Below are 19802 nucleotides of genomic sequence, written 5' to 3' on the forward strand. Positions count from 1 at the left end.
AACATAAACACAGATTACACACTATTTTTACAAGAAAGAACACAATTGGAACAAAAAAATATCCATTTTAGTACAAAGTGATCAAAATGATCACAGTGTTGCTAAACTGAAGCGATTAGGGTTTTGCCAGTTGGTTCAAGAACTGAATGGTTGAAGGGAAGTCGCTGTTCCTGAGCCTGGTGGTGTGGGACTTCAGGCTTCTGTACCTCCTGCCCGATGAGAGCTGCGAGAAGATGGCATGGCTGGATGGTGGGGATCTTTGAGGATGGATGTTGCCTTCATGAGGCAGTGCCTCCTGTAGATACTCCCGATGATGGGGAGGGATGTGGCCGTGATGTATTGGGCTGAGTCTGTGGATATCGACTTTCTTTGTCACAGTTAAAAACGAATGAGCATTCTTGTTGGTTGGGGAGGAGGTGGGACTGGTACAAGTGCAGAATGGTCTATCCACCAATATTATCAACTGCAAATTCAGTCCTTGGGTTAAATATCGTCAAGAACCTAACTCCAGTCTTACGGTGCTTTTATAAAGTTGGAGTATGTGTTGGCTTTCACTGCATCTATCTGACTGTGTTCTGTTTGTCTGCAGTATTACAGAGCAGAGACAAGATCACCACCAGCTGCTATAAATTCAGGATAAAAGATGGTTCCTTCATCACATTGTGTAGTCACTGGTTCAGTTTCCTGAACCCATGGACCAAGGAAGTCGAATATATTGTTTCCACAAACACTGTTGTCTTGTAAGTTGAGAAATTGGAGTGGGAAGAAGAGAAGTGAAGAGTAGATCTCTCAATCTTCAACAAACAATTTACTGGAGGAATTCAGTGGGTCAGCAGCATCTGTGGGAGGAAAGAAATTGTTGACGTTTTGGGTTGAGACCCTGCATCAGGACTGTCTTGATGCAGGGATTCCACCCAGAAGGTTGACAGTTCCTCACTGCCCTGCAGCAGCCCGCCACCCCCCCACCCCCCCCCCCCCCAACAGACCCGCTGCTCGACCCACTGAGTGTATCCAGTGCCTTGTGTGTTGCTCCAGGTTCCAGCACCTGCAGTCTCTTGAGTCCCAGTTTTTCAACACTAACAATGCTTCTCCATCCTCTTCCCTTCTCCAAAACTTCCTGTCCTAACTCACACTAAGTCCTTTCCGCCCAACACTCCTGTGACTGCAGGCCCACACTCGCTCCTGGGTCTGAAAATCCTTCACGGTGGACTCTCTCTTTCTGTCTCTGTAATCTTCGCCAGCCATCAGTTCTCCACACTCCTCTGATCCTGGTCTCGTGATCTTCCCCAGTTTCCTTAATTTTATCATTGGTGGCTGTTCTTTTAGTTGACCACCAATGATAACATAAGATTCCTTCCCTGAATTCTCTCTCTGTCTCTTGCCTCTCTTACCTTTCTCCCCCTTTAGGTGGCTTCTTTGATCCAGTTTTGCCTACCTGTCCTGTCTCCTTTCAACGGGTTCTGCCTGACTGTAAACAAAGTTGGGATGTTTTACTGTTAAGGATCCAATATCAAAGCAATTGGTGGTGTAGGTGGGAGGTTATTATGTATGATAAAAGATGGACACAGGAGGCACCGTTGCACAGTCAGTAGGGTTCAGTCTCGATCTCGGGCGCTGTATGTGTGGAGTTTGCATGTTGAGGTCTGACCAGTGCTTTACAAAGTTGGAGCTTAACCTCCCTGCTCTTGTAGTCACTGCCCTGGCTAATGAAAGCCAACATCCCATATGCCTTCTTAACCACTATATCTACCTGCACTACCTCATCCATGCAATTTAAGATGCCTTGTTGAGCTAGTTCCATTTTCCTGCCCATATCCCTCTGAACCTTTCCTTTCCATGTACCTGTCTAAATGTTTTTTAAACACTGTAATTGTACCCACCAGTACCATGTCCAGCAGCTCGTTCCACGTACCCACCACTCTCTGTGTGAAACCCTTGCCCCTCAGATCCCCTTTAAGTATTTTCCCCTCTCATTTTAAACTGTTTTAGACTCCCCTGGAGAAAGGACTGTGACCGTCCACCTTATCTACTCCCCTCATGACTTTATAAACCTTTATAAGGTCACCCCTCAGCCTCCTACTCTCCAGGGAAAACAGTCCCAGCCCATCCAGTCTCTCCTTGTTTTTGAAAGTTCTACCATCCACAACCTCTTGAGGGAGGAGTGTATCAGATTTCCACCCCCTTCTGTGGAAAATGCTTCCTGGTTTTCCCCAGAAATTGAGGTTTACGTCCCCTCATTCTGAATTCTCTCCAGACGAAGTAGCATAGTTTACTGGCTGAGTGCTGGGACGTGAGATTAGTGTACATAGGCATGCTGGCCAGCATGACATGATGGGCTGAAAGGCCTGTTTCCCTCTGTTATATGACTCTGAAATAATTTCCCCCCTCTTTATTCTATTGAACCCTTATCATTTTAGGCACATCATTTAAACCACCCATCAGTCTTCTGAACTCCAGATGACACACATCCAGCATAGTTCCTTTCCCTTGCTTGCAGTGGTGAGTCTGAGGTTGTTCTTTCATTTCATGGACTGCAGGACATTTTATTGCATAAACTTACGGCATTGAACAGGTCACTCCGCTAGTCTTTGCCATTGTTTCTCCTCCTTCCACCCCACTCCACCATTATCACCTAGATACAAGGGGCAGAAAGGTCCACTCTTGTTCCATTTGTTGTGTGCTAATGAGAGGGTCGATAACTTGAATCCTTCTCCTTCTCCCTCTCCCCCAGGTAATTATCCACATTCCCCTGCAATTGTCAACCACTTCACGTGAGAACAGGTTCCACACTTACCCAACCCTGTAGGTAAAGATCTTTTCTCTAAACTCCCCATTGTTGATGACTATTATATAATTGAGACCCCTAGCACGTTTTCTCTCCCACGTGGGAATATTTATCCAGGCCCACCTTCTCAAACCATTTCATAATTCTAAACCCTTCCTGCCTTCCTCTCGAGAAAGGAGTTGTAGCCTTTTCATTGTTTCCTGATGGCTGTGGCCAAAGTGATCTCAGCATTCAATCTCCAAGAGCATGGGTGGGGAAGAGTTTTGGGAAGCTTAGAACACCTTCGCACCCTCCTCACCATCCAGGCATTCCCTCCTTCCTGGCTCGGATTCATTTCCTGGATCCTAATGATCCTGAAGTCCTGACAGGAATCTCCCAAGTCCTGCTATATCATCTTGTAAATGGACATGGTGCCATCACCTGAACAACCAACAAAAACAGGGAGCTTGACTTAAAGCAGGACCAAAGGAATGTGCGGAGGGAAGCTCTTCACCCGTGGTGTCCATACCAGCCACTGTGAAGAAAGCAAGTGCTCAGTACAACATCCCCACCTTTAGTCCATAGCCCTAAGTTCCTCATTCTCAAAACCCTGTCCCACCACCTTTTCAGGGGGAATGTCCCACCTCCCAATAACTTGAGTGAAAGTTTTCTCCTCATCTCCCCTTTACATCTTCTCTCTGACTTTAAATCTATGGTTACTGACCCTCTTATCAGCACATAAGAAATGGGGCAAGAGTAGATCATTCTGCCCTTGTACCTGTTCCACTTGAAGAAATATCCTGTCACTCCTCCTTCTACCTAATCCCAACATGTTGAAACTCTTAAGCCTACGCTTCACCTTTTCTATTCCAACCAACCTTTTCCTCCATTAAAATATCTGTTTGGATTCCTTTTCAAGGCCTTTACATCTTTTTTGGTGCCAGAATTGTTCACAGTACTCCAGCTGCAGTGTCTTAGGAGGTTTGTAAAGATGAAAGCAAAGGAACGTAGAAACAAACCTGCTCCACTCTTCAGTAATGTCTTTGCTGAACCTCTATGTCGATCATACTTTCCCCTTATCCCCTTATCCCTTGGTGTCCAGAATCCTATTAACCCCACTCTCCGAGGTACCTGTGTTCTCGCCTTGATCTTTTTGCTTCTGTGTGTTGTGCTTCTGTTTATAAGTTCCAAGTGTCCTATTTGCCTGTCCAGCCATTTTTGAAGGAATATCAAGCTCAAATCCCCAAACCCCGAAGGGAATGGGCTAATTGTGGACTGCTGTTGTATAATTTCAGTGCCAGCTCGCTGGATAGAGGGGACTCAGCCAATCTGCCTCTCGCCAACACTCCTCCCAACATGGGCAGCGTGCTACAGACTGGAGAAGGTACAGAGTGGATCTTAATTTAAAGCAATACATGGATGTTTGGTATCGGCTGCAAGAGAGATAGGGGCCTGAAATATTAACTGAACACAGAGATGCTGTCTGATCTGTTTTAATGTCATGTACTTATCCTATTAGGGACCCTAACCTTGTAATTCAGGCTAATAGCAACAGCACAGTACTGGAGGGTGCTCTGCCCTGTGAGTGGAGGAGCCTTTCGGGTAAAGTTAGAGATGTCTAATTTCTCAATGGGATCTAAAAGATCCTCTGGCCGTTACCGGTCACGGGTGCCGGAGTTTGTGGGGAACCTGTATATACCCCCTCGGTTAACACTGCTTTTAAAATAAAAAAAAGATTAAGTACTCAGTATATCTTTATAGTGTGAGGGGGCACAGTGGTGCAGCAGTAGAGCCGCTACCTCACAGCTCCAGAGACCTGGGTTCAATCCTGACCTCGGGTGCTGTCTGTGTGGAGTTTGCATGTTCTCCCTGTGACCACGTGGGTTTCCCCCGGGTGCTCCGGTTTCCTCCCACATCCCAAAGACATGCGGGTCAGTGGGTTAATTGGCTGCTGTAATTACCTCTAGTGTAGTTGGGTGGCAGGAGAAGCAGGAGAGAGTTGATTGGCATGAGAGAGAATGGGTCATGGGGAAATAAGCTGGGGAGTGGTTCTGGAAAAAATACTCCTAAGAGTCAGCATAGGTTTGATGGGCTGAATGGAGGTCTGCTATGTCGTGAGAAATGTGAAAGTTTGGAAGGCTGCATTGTGCCCAGTTGGGACTGCTGCTCGTTGAGATGCAGTGTAAGGGGCCAAGGCCACAGTGGAAGAGACTGTTAGTGAACCCTTTGCTAAGTGGTGAGCCAAATTGTTGGACCTCCCTCACAGAGGAGGCAATGCCATGAGCACCGAGTGCCACAAAGTCAGAGTCATTCCCCCGGGGTGGAAATCTCAAATACAAGGGGGCATAGATTTAAGGTGAGAGGGGGAAAGTTTAAAGGAGATGTGCGGGGAAAGTTTTTACACAGAGCGGTGGGTGCCTGGAATGGGCTGCCAGGGGTGTTGGTGGAGGGAGATGCGACTGCAACATTTAAGAGACATTGAGGCAGACACATGGAGAGGCAGGGAATGGAGGGATATAGACCACGTGCAGGCAGAAGGGATTGGCTTAATTTGGCATCATGGTCGGCATAGACATTGTGGGCCGAAGGGCCTGTTCCTGCATTGTACCGTTCTGTGTTCTGTACCAAACTGAAAGAAGTGCAAGTTATTGACAGGATAGTGGGAAGGCAGAAGAGGGAAGAGGAGTTTGTACGTTCTCCCCGTGTCTGCATGGGTTTCCTCCGGGTGCTCCGGTTTCCTCAACTTGTTGAGGCTGCACAGGAAGGTGCCACTGAAGGGTGGAGGAGTGGGTGACAGGGAGTGATCCAGCACATTCTGGAGGAGAACAGTCTACTTGGAACATTACAATTGTTTCTAGCTTGCTTGGTTTTATCCCTGACCATTCTGCCGACGGGTTCTCCCACTGCGTCTCGCGGTCCCCCAGGAGAAGCGGGAGAAGATATCTGGAGAATAACCTGGCCTTCTCCCTCTTTTTTTCCAGCCAGTTCAAAGCGTGCTATCACTTCTGTTCCAGGCATTCCTGGTGGGACCCGTGCTGGAGCAGGGAAAATCGGTCGGATGATAGCTGAAGAGGTCTTGGAGCTACAAAGGTAACTTTATATTAACCAGTGGGCTTCCAAAGTAGAGATGGCATTAACCAATTCACATGGCTCTCCCTTGTCAAAGGATTGCTTGGCATTCAGGACTGGTGTGTCCACAGAACACAGAGTAGTGGTAGAGGGGTGTTACTCTGGCTGGAGGTCTGTGGTGTTCTGCAGGGGTTGGTGCTGGGGCCTCTGTTGTTTGACTTGGATGAAAATGTAGATGGGTGGGTTAGTAAGTTTGCAGATGACACAAAGATTGGTGGCGTTGTGGACAGTGTAGAGGGCTATCAACGGATACAGCAGATTAGTTTAGTGTAGTGGTTAGCGTAATACTATTAACAGCTCCAGCTGCTGTCAGTAGGGAGTTTGTATGTTCTCCCCGTGACTGCGTGGGTTTCCTCCGGGTGCTCCGGTTTCCTCCCACATTCCAAAGACGTACGGGTTAGGAAGTTGTGGGCGTGCTATGTTGGCACCGGAAGCGTCGTGACACTTGCGGGCTGCCCCCAGAACATTCTATGCAAAAGGTGCATTTCACTGTGTGTTTCGATGTACATGTAACTAATAAAGAAATCTTAGATGGAGTTCAATCAGAGCAAGTCCTGCCATTGACTAACATTTCACCTCCTTCAGGGAAAGTATACAGTAAATGGCAGGACCCTTAACATCACTGACGTATAGAGGGATCTGGGGGAGAAGTCCATAGCTCCATGAAACTGGCCATGCAAGTAGCATGGCAGAGAAGGCGTACGACATGCCTGCCTTCATTGGACAGGGCACTGATTGCAAGAGCAAGAAAGTCACGTTGCAGCTGCATAGAACTTTTTGATTAGGCTGCACTTGGAGTGTTGTGTGCAGTTCTGGTCACCCCATTACAGTGGAGGCTTTTGAGAGGGTGCAGAAGAGGTTCACCAGGATGCTGCCTGGATTAGAGGGCAGGTGTCATAAGGAGAGGTTGGACAAACTTGAAGTGATTTCTCTGGAGTGTTAGAGGCTATGGGGAGACCTGATAGAGGTTTATAAAGTTATGAGAGGCATAGACAGAATCTTTTTCCCAGGGTAGAAATGTCAAGCACTAGAGGACATGCATTTAAGGTGAGAGGGGGAAAGTTTGAAGGAGATGTGTGGGGCAAGTATTTTATACAGAGAGTGGTGGGTGCCTGGAACTCGCTGCCGGTGTTGGTAGTGGCGACAGATGAGGCTGTTGGATAGGCACATGAATGTGCAGGGAACAGTTGTGTACAGGCAGAATAGATCTAGTTTAATTCAGCAACACGTTCAGTGCAGACTTCGCGGGCCGAAGGGCCTGTTCCTGTGCTGTACTGTTCTATGTCTCGAGACTGAAAGGTACCAAATGAATCTGTGTTCTGTGCAGGCAGCCCCTGCATTGGGGGAGGCAGTTGAGTTCCCAGAAAACGGTCCATATCACGATTCTGCGTAACATGAAGTCGTCACATGCACATGCATCAAGAAACACATTAAAAAGAAATGTATTTATTTAATAACTTTATTTCACACAGATTCTGTGAGAGTGAATTTTATTCTGTATCCCAGATGTGTGGGTCATGATTTGAATTGTGCAAGGGCCAATTCTGTTTTCCGAACAGCTGTAAGGCAGGCGTCGCCTGAACTTGAAAAGAGGGACGGAGTTTACGGGAGATTTTGATTTGTGCTCAAAATTGCGAGGGTATTAGGTTGCGTTAGGAAGGAGCAACTGTTTCCGGTGGCAGGAGGGCTGGTGAGAAGAGGGAACTCATTAAAGGTGATTAGCAAAAGAACCAGAGGAGAGACGAGAATAATTCCTTTACACAGGGAATTGTGATCTGGAATGTGAAGCCTGCATTGCTCAGGAAGCAGGTTCACTAGGAATTTTCAGAGGGGAATTGATAAATTGGTTTATTATTGTCACATGTACCGAGGTGCAGTGAAAAACTTTGTTCTGCATGTCATCCATACAGATCATTTCACAACATCATTACATTGAGATAGTGCAAGGTAAAACAATAACATAGAGTGCAGAATAACATGTTACAGTTACATAGAACGTGCAGTGCAGGCAGACAATAAGGCGCAAGGCCATAATGAGGTAGATTGTGAGGTCAAGAGTCCATCTTATCGTACCAGGGAACCATTCATTAGTCTTATAACAGTGGGATAGAAGCTGTCCTTGAGCTTGGTGGTACGTGCTTTCAGGCCTTTGTATCTTCGGCCTGATGGGAGGGGGAGAAGAGAGAATGGATAAAGGGGAGGAATCTGTAGGGTTGTGGGGGAGAGCAGGGGAGTGGGTTGGTGAGGGCAGGGCGGTAGATGTTGTCTACTTGGACTTTAGCAAGGCCCTTGACAGGGTCCTGCATGGTAGGTTGGTCCAGGTGGTGAGATCAGCGTGAACGAGAGTTCTTTCAGAAAAACTGCGCGGATACGATGTGGCCGCCACCTGTGCAGGTGGTGTTGCGATTTGATTGTTAAATTATTTTAACATCTAGTGAATTCCTTCTCGTTGTTTTTATCAGAATTAGAGGATCATCTCCTTCGAGCTGTAGTTCCAGTCCACTTAACGTGACCAGCACACCACCCCCTGACACAGCGTCTCCAGTCGGCAAGAAGGTAGGAAATTGGTGTTCCTTGAGCTAGTTCCAACAATGATCCCGTTCCACTGCATCAGTAGGAAGGGCTATGCTTGACCAACACACAAGATGCTGGAGGTACTCAGGCAGAATCTGTGGAGGGAAATGGAGAGTCCATGTTTTGGGTCGAGACCCTTCAGCTGGACTGAGAGAGAGAGGGGAGATAGCCAGTATAAAATGGTCAGGGGAAAGGGGTGAAGCAGGAGCTGACAGGCGATAGGTGGACGCAGCTGAGGAGGGTGATAGGCAGATGGAGGAGAGGGGAATGGGAATAGCGGCAGAGGCTGGGAGATAGGTGGTGGGATCTGATAGGAGAGCATGGATCCAAATAAGGGAGGAAATTGGTTTATTATCACAAGACAAGGGAGCCCTTTGGCCCTTTGAGTCTGCTCCAAAGGGAAAAAAGAAAAGAGGAATGAGAAATTTGGGGGGGGGGGGGGAAACAGAAAGCTCTTCTAACCCCAATTTCTGGCCTTATCCCCATATCCCTTGACACCCCGACTATTTAGATATCTATCTATCTCTTCCTTAAACACCTCCATTGATCTGGCCTCCACTGCTGTGCGTGGCAAGGAATTCCACAAGTTCACCACCCTCTGGCTAAAGAAATTTCTCCTCATCTCTGTTTTAAATCTGTACCCTCTAATTCTAAGACTGTGCCCTCTGGTCCTCGGTACATTATTGCCACATTTACCGAGATACAGTGAAAAGTGTTTGTTTGTGTGCCATCCAGACAGATCATTCCGTACATAAGTACATCAAGGTAGTTCAAAAGGAAAAGAAAACGGAATGCAGAATATAGTGTTAGTTACAGAGAAGGTGCAGTGCAGGCAGACAAAGTGCAAGGGCCACGACGAGGTAGATTGAGAGGTCAAGATTTCATCTTTATTGTACAAGAGGTCCGTTCAAGAGTCTTATAACAGTGGGATAGAAGCTGTCCTTGAGCCTGATGGTTCGTGCTCTCAAGCTGTTGTATCCTCTGCCTGATGGGGTGGGTGGGGGGGGGTGAAAAGAGAGAATGACCGGTGTGGGAGGGGTCTTTGATTATGTTTTCTGCTTTCCCGAGGCAGCGGGAAGTGTAGACAGAGTCAGTGGAGGGGAGGCTGCTTTGCGTGACAGACTGGGCTGTGTCCACGACTCCCTGCAGTTTCTTGCGGTCTTGGGCAGAGCAGTTGCCGTGCCAAGCTGTGATGCACCTGGATAGGATGTTTTCTGTGGGGCATCTGTAAAAGTTGGTGGGGAGGGCAGATGGGAGAAGAAGGGGGAGGGGACCCAGTGGGAGGACTGTATGGGATGGAGGCCGACTTGATCTTGCCCCTGCCAGGATTTACATCATCTGCCCTTCCCACCCCTGGGCTAACCCAGTCCGGACACAGTTCCAGCTGCCCTAAGCCAACGATCCCAGAGTGAGAAAGCCTGGCCTCAGTTCATGTACAGCTGAGACCTCAGCCCTGGAACACACTGACCGGAGGACCTTCTTCCTGCGAGTGTGAGGGGCTGGGGGGGGCACCTTATGGAGGTGTGTGAAGTTGCGATGGGCGTGGATGGGTGGACAGTGGTGGTCTTTTTCCCAGGATGAGGGAGCATAGGGCTGGAGTTTGTGGGTTTGAGGTGGGAGGGGAGGGATTTGGGGGGTGGGGCCTGGGAGGGGGGGGAACTTTCTCACACAGAGGGTGATGGGTGTATGGGTAAGCTGCCGGAGATGGGTGTGAACGTGGGTACTGTTTGGGGGAAACTTGGGCAGGTACATGGATAGGAAAGGTTCAGGGGGATGTGGGCCAAACACTGGCAAATGGACTAGCTCAGGAAGACACCTTGGTCGGCATGGACCAGTTGGGATGAAGGGCCTGTTTCTGTGCTGTATAACTCTATGAAGGCTTAGACCACAATCTCGTCTCCAGGCAAATTAAACAGGTAAATTGGTTTATTATTGTCACATGTACTGGGGTACAATGAAAAACTTGTCTTGCATACTGTTCATATAGATAATTTCATTACACAGTGCATTGAGGTAGTACAGGGTAAAAACAATAACAGAATGCAGAATGAAGTGTTACAGTTACAGAGAAAGTGCAGTGCAGGCAGACAATAATGTGCAAGGTCATAATGAGGTAGATTGTGAGGTCAAGAGTCCATTTTATCATAGTCGGGAACCATTCAATAATCTTACAACAGTGGGATAGAAGCTGTCCTTGAGCCTGGTGGTACGTGCTTTCAGGCTTTTGCATCTTCTGCCTGATGGGAGGGGGGAGAAGAGAGAATGTCCGGGGTGGGAGGGGTCTTTGATTATGTTGACTGCTTTACTGAGGCAGTGAGGAGTGTAGACAGAGTCCACGGAGGGGAGGCTGGTTTCTGTGATGTGCTGAGCTGTGTCCACAGCTCTCTGTCTGCAATTTGCGAGATAATGGATATATAGGGACATTTACAAACTATTAAAATTGCTTAAACTTATTTTAATTAATGTTTATAATTAAGATCATTTAAATATATGACAGTAATGTAAAAGAAAGTTCCTGAACTTTCATTTTCTCATGTGGGTAGGTCTGGCTGCTGTAGGGCTACAGAGGAGGATGCCCCAGCGTAACTGGGGTCTTCCAGTGCCCTCGTTGTGGGGTCTAGGGATGGGGCAGAAGGGCAGAGACACTGGAATGTACTTGCCTGAGAACAGCTGAGTGCTGATGGATTCCTTTCCGGGCAGCCAGCTTGATACAGCCCAGTGGGGAACGAGAGCTGCTGCTGTTCCTGCTGTGTCCATGAGGTGGAGCTGCTGCCTCAACACCAAAAGTTAGAATCACTGACACCTCGTGAAATGTGTTGTTTTGCGGCAGCAGGACAGGGCAAGACAAAAAATTACCATAAATTACAAAATAAAGAAATAGTGTAAAAGAGAAATAATGAGGTAGTGTTCATGGACCGTTCAGAAATCTGATGGTGGAGGGGAAGAAGCTGTTCCTGAATCATTGAGTGTGAGTCTTCAGGCTCCCGTACCTCCTCCCTGATGGTAGTAATAAGAGGGCGTGTCCCGGGTGGTGAGGGTCCTTGGTGATGGATGCCGCCTTCTTCAGGCACCGCCTCTTGAAGATGTCCTCGATGGTGGGGAGGGTTGTGCCCATGATGGAGCTGGCTGAGTCTACAACCCTCTGCAGCCTCTTGCGATCCTGTGCATTGGAGCCTCCGTACCAGGCAGTGATGCAACCAGTCAGAATGCTAAGATCATAGTTTCGTAGAGTCACAGTCATATAGCACAGAAACAGGCCCTTCAGCCCAACTCCTCCCAACTGACCAAGGTGCCTTCCTGGGCCATCCTATTTTTGCCTGTAATTGGCCCATATCCCTCCAAACCTTTCCTATCCATGTACCTGTCCAAAGGTCTTTTAAACATTCTAATTGTACTCGCCTCTACCACTTCCTTCCAGAGGAGGTGGTGAAGGCAGATACAACTGCAATGTTTAAAAGGCATTTGGACAGGTCAAAGTCTGTCACATGTACAAGTCCATGTGTGCACAGGTGCAATGAAAAACTTACTTGCAGCAGCATCACAGGCACAGAGCATCAAATAAGTAGCATTCACAACAAAAACATAAATTAAACACAACCACAATTTTTACGACAAAGAACACAATTAGAACAAAAAAACATCAATTTTAGTGCAAAGTGATCAAAATGGTCATCGCTCTAGTGATCAGGGTTGTGCCGGTTGGTTCAGGAACCGAATGGTTGAAGGGAAGTAGCTGTTCTTGAACCTGGTGGTGTGGAACTTCAGGCTTCTGTACCTCCTGCCTGATGGGAGCTGCGAGAAGATGGTGGGGATCTTTGCTGATGGATGTTGCCTTCTTGAGGCAGCACCTCCTGTAGGTACCACCGATGGTGGGGAGGGATGTGCCCATGATGTATTGGGCTGAGTCCACCACTCTCTGCAGCTTCTTGCATTCCTGCACATTTGAATTACCATACCAGACCGTGATGCACCCAGTCAGGATACTTTCAACAGTACATCTGTAGAAGTTTGGTAGAGTTTTCAGTGACAAGCAAACCTCCTTAACCTCCTACGAAAGTAAAGATGCTGGTGCGTTTTCCTTGTGATTGCACCTCTGTGCAGGGCCCAAGACAGGTCGTCCGATATGTTAACCCCCAGTAATTTACCCAGGTAATTGTGTATGAAAGGTGTGGAGGGATATGGGGTAGTGTAAATAGGCATCATGATCAGCATACCCTCCAGTCCTGCATCCACAGCACAGCCACTGAAGCCTCATTTTTTGCCTTCATTACCTTGAGACATTGACTATTCCAAAGCTCTTCTGGCCCACCTCTCTTCTCACACCAAAAGTTTGAAGTCATCCAAAACACTTGTATCCTAACATTGTACCATCCCATGAATGCTGACGTATATTGGCTCCCAGTTAAAAAATGCTTCACATTTAAAATCTCATCCTTATTTTTAGATCCTTCCATATTCTTCCCCCCTCTATTTTTGAAATCTACTTTTTAAAATTTGTCTTATGGCATCTGGTATTGGTTTATTATTGTCACTTGTACTGAGGTACAGTGAAAAGCTCGTCTTACAAACCGGTCGTACAGGTCAATTCATTACACAGTGCAGTTACATTGAGTCAGTACAAAGTGCATTGATGCAGTACAGGTAAAAACAGTAACAGTACAGAGTAGAGTGTCACAGCTACAGAGAAAGTGCAGTGCAATAAGGTGCAAGGTCACAACAAGGTAGATCGTGAGGTCAGAGTCCATCTCATCGTATAAGGGAGCTGTTCAATAGTCTTATCACAGTGGGGCAGAAGCTGTCCTTAAGTCTGGTGGTACGTGCCCTCAGGCACCTGTATCTTCTACCCGATGGAAGAGGAGAGAAGAGAGACTGTCCCGGGTGGGTGGGGTCTTTGATTATGCTGGCTGCTACACCAAGACAACGAGAGGTAAAGACAAGGGAGTCCAAGGAGGGGAGGCTGGGGTTTGTGATGCACTGGGCTTTGTCCACAACCCTCTGCAGCTTCTTGCGGTCCTGGGCAGAGCAGTTGCCGTACCAAGCCGTGATACATCCAGGTAGGATGCTTTCAATGGTGCATCAGTAAAAGTTGGTGAGAGTCAAAGGGGATGAACCAAATTTCTTTAGCCTCCTGATGAAGTATAGAGGCGCTGGTGAGCTTTCTTGGCCGTGGCACCTATGTGATTTGACCAGGACAGGCTGTTGGTGATGTTCACACCCAGGAACTTGAAGTTCTCAACCCTCTTGACCTCAGCACCATTGATGTAGACAGGTGCATGTACACCACCCCCTTTCCTGAAGTCAATGACCAGCTCTTTTGTTTTGTTGACATTGAGGGAAAGGTTGTCATGACACCATGTCACTAAGCTCTCTGCTGTACTCCGACTCATCGCTGTTGGAGATACGGCCTACAATGGTGGTGTCATCTGCAAACTTGTAGATGGAGTTAAAGCAGAATCTGGCCACACAGTCATGAGTGTATAGGGAGTAGAGTAGAGGGCTGAGGACGCAGCCTTGTGGGGCACTAGTGTTGAGAATAATCATGCTGGAGGTATTGCTGCCTATCCTCACTGATTGTGGTCTGTTTGTTAGAAAGTCAAGGATCCAGTTACAGAGGGAGGTGTTGAGTCCTAGGTCTTGGAGTATGGTGACAAGTTTGCTTGGGATTATTGTATTGAAGGCAGAGCTGTAGTCAATAAACAATAGTCTAATGTACATGTCTTTACTGTCCAGATGCTCCAGAGCTGAGTGTGGGGCCAGGGAGATGGCATCCGCTGTAGACCTGTTTCAGCGATAGATGAATTGCAATGGGTCCAGGTTGTCTGGTAGGCTGGAGTTGATGTGTGCCGTGACCAACCTCTCAAAGCACTTCATGATGGTGGATGCCAGAGCCACTGGTCGGTAGTCATTGAGGCATGTTACCTTGCTTTTCTTTGGTACCAGGATGATGGTGGTCTTCTTAAGACAGGAGGGAACCTGAGATTGAAGCAGGGAGAGGTTGAATATGTCCGCAAATACTTCTGCCAGCTGATCAGCACAAGATCTGAGCACACGGCCTGGGACACCATCTGGGCCAGGTGCTTTCCTTGTGTTCACTCTCCGGAAGATGGATCTTATGTCCTCCACTGTGATCACAGGTTCAGCTGTTGGTGGCTGTCAGGGTGGATGGTGACAATCCACTTCCCTTTTGTGCAAAACGTGCATAGAATGCGTTGTTCATCAGGAAGGGATGCGCTGTTGTTAGCTATGCAGCCTGACTTCGTCTTGTAGCCTGTTGTGGTATGTAAGCCCTGCCATAACTGGCGGCTGGTCAGTTGGTATTGCCTCTTGGTATCCCTGATAGCTTTGCAAAGGTCATACCTTGTACAGATCAGGATCACTAGATTTGTGTGCAGCAGTCCTCTCCTTCAGTAGGGAGTGGATCTCCCGGTTCATCCATGGTTTCTGGTTTGGGAACACCCGGATTGTCGTCTTTAGTACACATTCCTCCGCACACTTGCTGATAAAGTCCGTGATGGTGGTGGCATACTCATCAAGGCTGGCAGCTGAGTCTTCATCTGGACATCACCGGCAAGACCAGTATCTGTTGCCCAACTCTAAACGCCCTTGAAGATGATGGTGAGGCACTGTGATGTGCTTGTCATTATCAGCCCCGATATCTGTGCTCCCCCAATTCTGGCTTCTTGATCTTCCCTGAATTTAATCATTGTGCCATGCTTCCAGCTGCCTGGGTACTAAGCTCTGGAATTTCCTCAAACCTCTGTCTCTACCCTTCATTTTGAGGTGTTTTGTCCAACTATGCAAACAATTTCCAGTCAAGTCGAGTTTATTGTCATGTGCACAAGTACGGTGAGGTTCAGGTACAATGAAAAACTTGCAGCAGCATCACAGGCGCGTGGGTACAGACAACACACGGAATATAAATTGTATGTAAATTATACAAGACAGTAAAGAAAAAAAAGACTGCAAAAACAAGACATCAGTGCAAAAAAAAAACCACATGATAGACAAGTCCACGGCAGTGCGAGAGGTGGTCCGTAGTGTTCTGTTGCTGAGGTAGGGTTAGGGTTAGGGTTGTGCAGGTCGGTTCAAGAACCTGATGGTTGTAGAAACGTAGCTGTTCCTGAACCTGGTGGTGTGGGACTTCAGGCTTCTGTACCTCCTGCCCGATGGTAGCTGCGAGAAGATGGCATGGCCCAGATGGTGGGGATCCTTGAGGGTTGTGTTAAATTTTACTTGGTAAAGTTCTTGTTTGTGTTATATTTAGAGAATCTGGTTGATGATATAACCAATTCATTTTTGGACGTTCCTGTTGAATGTGCTTCCACTGCCTTATCGGGCAGCACGTCCCAGCTCATAACAACTTGCTGCAGTTTTATTTAAGAAAACCCTGCTTTCTTCATTTCCATGGTTTTTGGCTAATCACTAAGTCTATGTCCTCTGGTTACTGACCTTGCTGTCACTGGAAATACTTTATTTACCCAGCACAATTTAGAATAACACTTAACCTCTGGCTTCAAGGAGAACAACTTCAGCCTCTCCTGTATCTCTACATATCACTGGTTAATTGTCACTGCCTGTGCAAGACCTCAGATAAAGGTGTATCGGATTTACCCGACGTGTCTGATTATTTTTGTTCTGTCTTTAGGTTGTGAATGGGGGCACATCGGATGTGCCCAGTTCAGGAGTTCTGCCCGGGCAAATGACAGAAAGCACAGGATATCCATACACGGACAACTCCTCTCTGCTCAGTAAGTGGTGCTGCCTTTGCCATTTCCAGGAAATTTTCACTTCTGCAAGCTCTCTGGATACTTGACATGGCAGTGCAAGATAGGGTTAAACCATCGAGATTACAGGCAAGAGGTGGCCACCTGCTGATTGTCCCTGCGGATGGTTCTCACTCTAGAACTGCCCAGGCTAATTCAGTTTCCTTTTATGTTCTTCCTGACATAGCACATTGGAGATGGATTGCATGGAGCTACTTACTGAGAGCTAGATGCATACATAAAGGAAATAAAGGGTGAGGAGGCTTATCCTGGAGCTTAGTACCCAGGGGCTATTATTTTTACATAGAACAGTACAGCACAGGAACAGGCCCTTCGGCCCACAATGTCTGTGCCGAGCACGATGCTGAATTAAACCAAATCTCTCCTGCTTGTACATGATCTGTATCCCTCCATTCCCTGCATATTCATCTGCCTATCTAACAACCTCTTCATCACCACTGTCGTATCTGCCTCCACCATCACCCCTGGCAGCCCATTCCAGGTACCCACCGCTCTCTGTGGTTAAAAAAACTTGCTCCGTACATCTCCTTTAAACTTTCCCTCTCTCACCTTAAATGCATGCCCTCTAGTATTTGACATTTCCACCCTGAGAAAAAGTCTCTGTCTACCCTATCTATGCCTTTCATAATTTTATAAACCTCTATCAGGTCTCCCCTCAGCCTCTGACACTCCAGAGGAAACAACCCAAGTTTGTCCGACCTCTCCTTATAGCACATGTCCTCTAATCCAGGCAGCATCCTGGTGAACCTCTTCTGCACCCTCTCCAAAGCCTTCACATCCTTCCTGTAATGGGGTGACCAGAACTGCACGCAAAGACCAAGAAGTGCTTAAGGTGAGAAAAATCCACAAAATTGGTTTTAAACAGTGTAGACTTTTCTCCTGGGCTTGGTGTTCAACTGCTTACCAATGTTTAGGGTGCAGAAGAGGTTCACCAGGATGCTGGCTGGATTAGAGGGTATGAGCCATAAGGAGAGATTGGACAAACTTGGGTTGTTCTCCTTTAGGGAGACCTGATAGAGGTTTTTAAAATTATGAGAGGCATAGATAGGGTAGACAAAATCTTTTCCCCAAGGTAGAAATGTTAAACACCAGAGGTTGGGGTGGGGGTGGAGTTTAAAGGCAATGTGAGGGGCAAGTTTTTTACACAGAGAGTGGTAGGTGCCTGGAGTGGGTTACCAGGGGTAGTAGTGGAAGCAGGCAGTCTGGAGTTTGAGGCTTTTAGATAGACACATGAATATGAAGGGAGTGAAGGGATATGGATGATACACAGGAGCACATTTAGTGTAAATTGGCATCAAGATCGGCACAACATCATGGGCCAAATGGCTTGTCCAGTGCTGGACTGTTCTATGTTAATCATTAATCTTTAGCTCCATGGCAGTTCTTGAAACTTGTGGCCCCTTCTTTTAGAAGTGGGAAATTAGTTGCCCACAGAACTGAGGAGAATGATTTTGGTAATGGGAGAGATTGAATGAGAATGCCAGGTCAGCCTCTGCTCATTGTTTTATCTCAGCTTTCATTGAAGGGCAGGCTTGTGGGGACAAATTCCCATTCCCACTCGAGAACTGCAGTGAGGGACTGAAAGGCCTTACACTTCATAGAATCCTCATCTTCCAGCTCCCAGTTCTGGCAATGTATCAACATTCAATACATTAATCTGGCTTTTGAATGTCCCATTTTATATTCCAGCATTTAACAAAAAAATCAAATATTTATTTAGTCAGATATTGAGACCAAAAGGGCACTTTAACAATGGGAGCTCATTGATCTGCTGTTCTAATGCGCAGGACTTGATGGCGGTAGGGGATGATTCATGGGTTAGAGGAAGCAGTTGGTTATTCCAGCCAAGTGCTGTTTCAAGTGCCTGGTGTAGTTAATAATCAAGGATTTTATTGGCATTTAATTTGAGGCACTCATCTGTGACCCAGCAGGCCGTCTGCACAGTGAACAAGATCCACATACGGATTTGTTTTTAAAGGAATATTCCCCATTCTGTTTGCAGTGTTTTCCACCTATCGGCAAAAGGTCTGGTGTGTTTGCTAATGAGGCCTTTGCTGGATTATTGTGACCAATTCCAGCCTCTCACTTGAGGTTGTCAAGATGTTGCAGGAGAGGGATTTATGAGCAGGATCTCAGGAAACCTGACAATGTGGAGGTGCTGGGATTATCCCTGGGGCAGACTTCATTGGTGTTAAGAGGAGAAACTATTTCCATTGAGGGTTAGTAACCAGAGGATACTGTTAGGGTGATTGGCAAAGAACTCCTCTACCACTGCCAGGGCGAGGCTAAACTCAAACTTGAGGAACATGTCCTCGTCCTCGTGTTCTGCTTGGGGAGTCTACAACCTGACGGCTTGAACACTGAATTCTCCATTTTCAAGTCTGTCCCTTTTCTCTCTCCTCCTGATCTACTCAGTTCCTCCTGAACCCACCCCAAACCCACCATCACCCTGTTTCCTTCCCCTCCACCCCCTCCGTCTGCCCATCACCCACGCACCCCTCCCACTGGGTCCCCTCCCACTGTTCCCATCTGCCCTCCCCACCTCCCTCATTTGGAATTGGAATAGGTTTAGTATTGTCACATTTACTGAGGTACAGTGAAAAACATGTCTTGCATACCGATCGTACAGGTCAATTCATTACACAGTGCATTGAGGTAGTACAGGGTAAAACAATACAGGATGCAGAGAAAGTGCAGTGCAGGCAGACAATAAGGTACAAGGCCATAACAAGGTCGATTGTGAGGTCAAGAGTCCATCTTATCGTACTAGGGAACCGTTCAATAGTCATAACAGTGGGATAGAAGCTGTCCTTGAGCCTGGTGGTACGTGCTTTCAGGCTTTAGTATCTTCTGCCTGATGGGGGGAGGAGAAGAGAGAATGTCCAGAGTGGGTGGGGACTTTGTCTATATTTGTTGCTGCCTTGGTGCAGCAGCCAGCATAATCAGAGTCCATGGAGGGGAGACTGGTTTCCGTGACGACTCAGCGCTCCACCTTGCTTTCCTATCAGAGTCCACCATCTGCAGCTTTCTTGCCTCCACCTATCACCTCCCAGCCTCTGTCGCTTTTCAACTCTGCCTATCACCCCTCCTCAACTGGATCCACCTGTCAACTCTTGCTCTACCCCTTCCCCTCACATCTTTATTACCAGCTATCTGCCCTCCATCTCTCAGTCCAGATGCAGGGTCTTGACCCGAAATGGCAACTGTCCACTTCCCTCCACAGAAGCTGCCTGACCTACTGAATTAGTCCAGCAGTTCCTTTTTTGCTCCAGATTCCAGCATCTACAGAATCTCTTGCATCTCCAAAGATATGTTTATTCAGAGTCGTTTTGTCTAGAACATGCAGCATTGTGGAAGCTGAGTAAATGGCGACCATCAAAGGAAATGGCTAGAACTAATCAGCTGGGGTTCTCAGAAAGTTGGTAACCGCAGCATGAGCTGAGCATTTCATCGTGCACATTTCAGGTTCAGTGCGGGCACCAATCAATTCCCAGGTAGAGGAAGTTGCAGGGGTCAGAGAATGGTGGTAGGGAACAGGGACCAAATCGCCT

General features: G+C 47.3%; 1 protein-coding gene across 12 annotated transcripts in view; it reads left to right on the forward strand.

Moving 5' to 3' along the window:
• Window positions 1–19802, forward strand: part of LOC127577642 (aryl hydrocarbon receptor nuclear translocator-like protein 1) — a 75466-nt gene that overhangs the window by 50883 nt on the left and 4781 nt on the right. For all 12 annotated transcript variants that reach the window (XM_052028990.1, XM_052028994.1, XM_052028988.1 and 9 more), the window contains 5 exons: window positions 590–740; window positions 4060–4148; window positions 5746–5854; window positions 8356–8449; window positions 16113–16215. In XM_052028990.1, coding sequence (XP_051884950.1) covers window positions 590–740; window positions 4060–4148; window positions 5746–5854; window positions 8356–8449; window positions 16113–16215 — 546 coding nt within the window. The remainder of the gene's footprint in view (window positions 1–589; window positions 741–4059; window positions 4149–5745; window positions 5855–8355; window positions 8450–16112; window positions 16216–19802) is intronic.

Source organism: Pristis pectinata, chromosome 14 (genome assembly GCF_009764475.1).
Source record: "Pristis pectinata isolate sPriPec2 chromosome 14, sPriPec2.1.pri, whole genome shotgun sequence".
Taxonomy (NCBI): Eukaryota; Metazoa; Chordata; class Chondrichthyes; order Rhinopristiformes; family Pristidae; genus Pristis; species Pristis pectinata.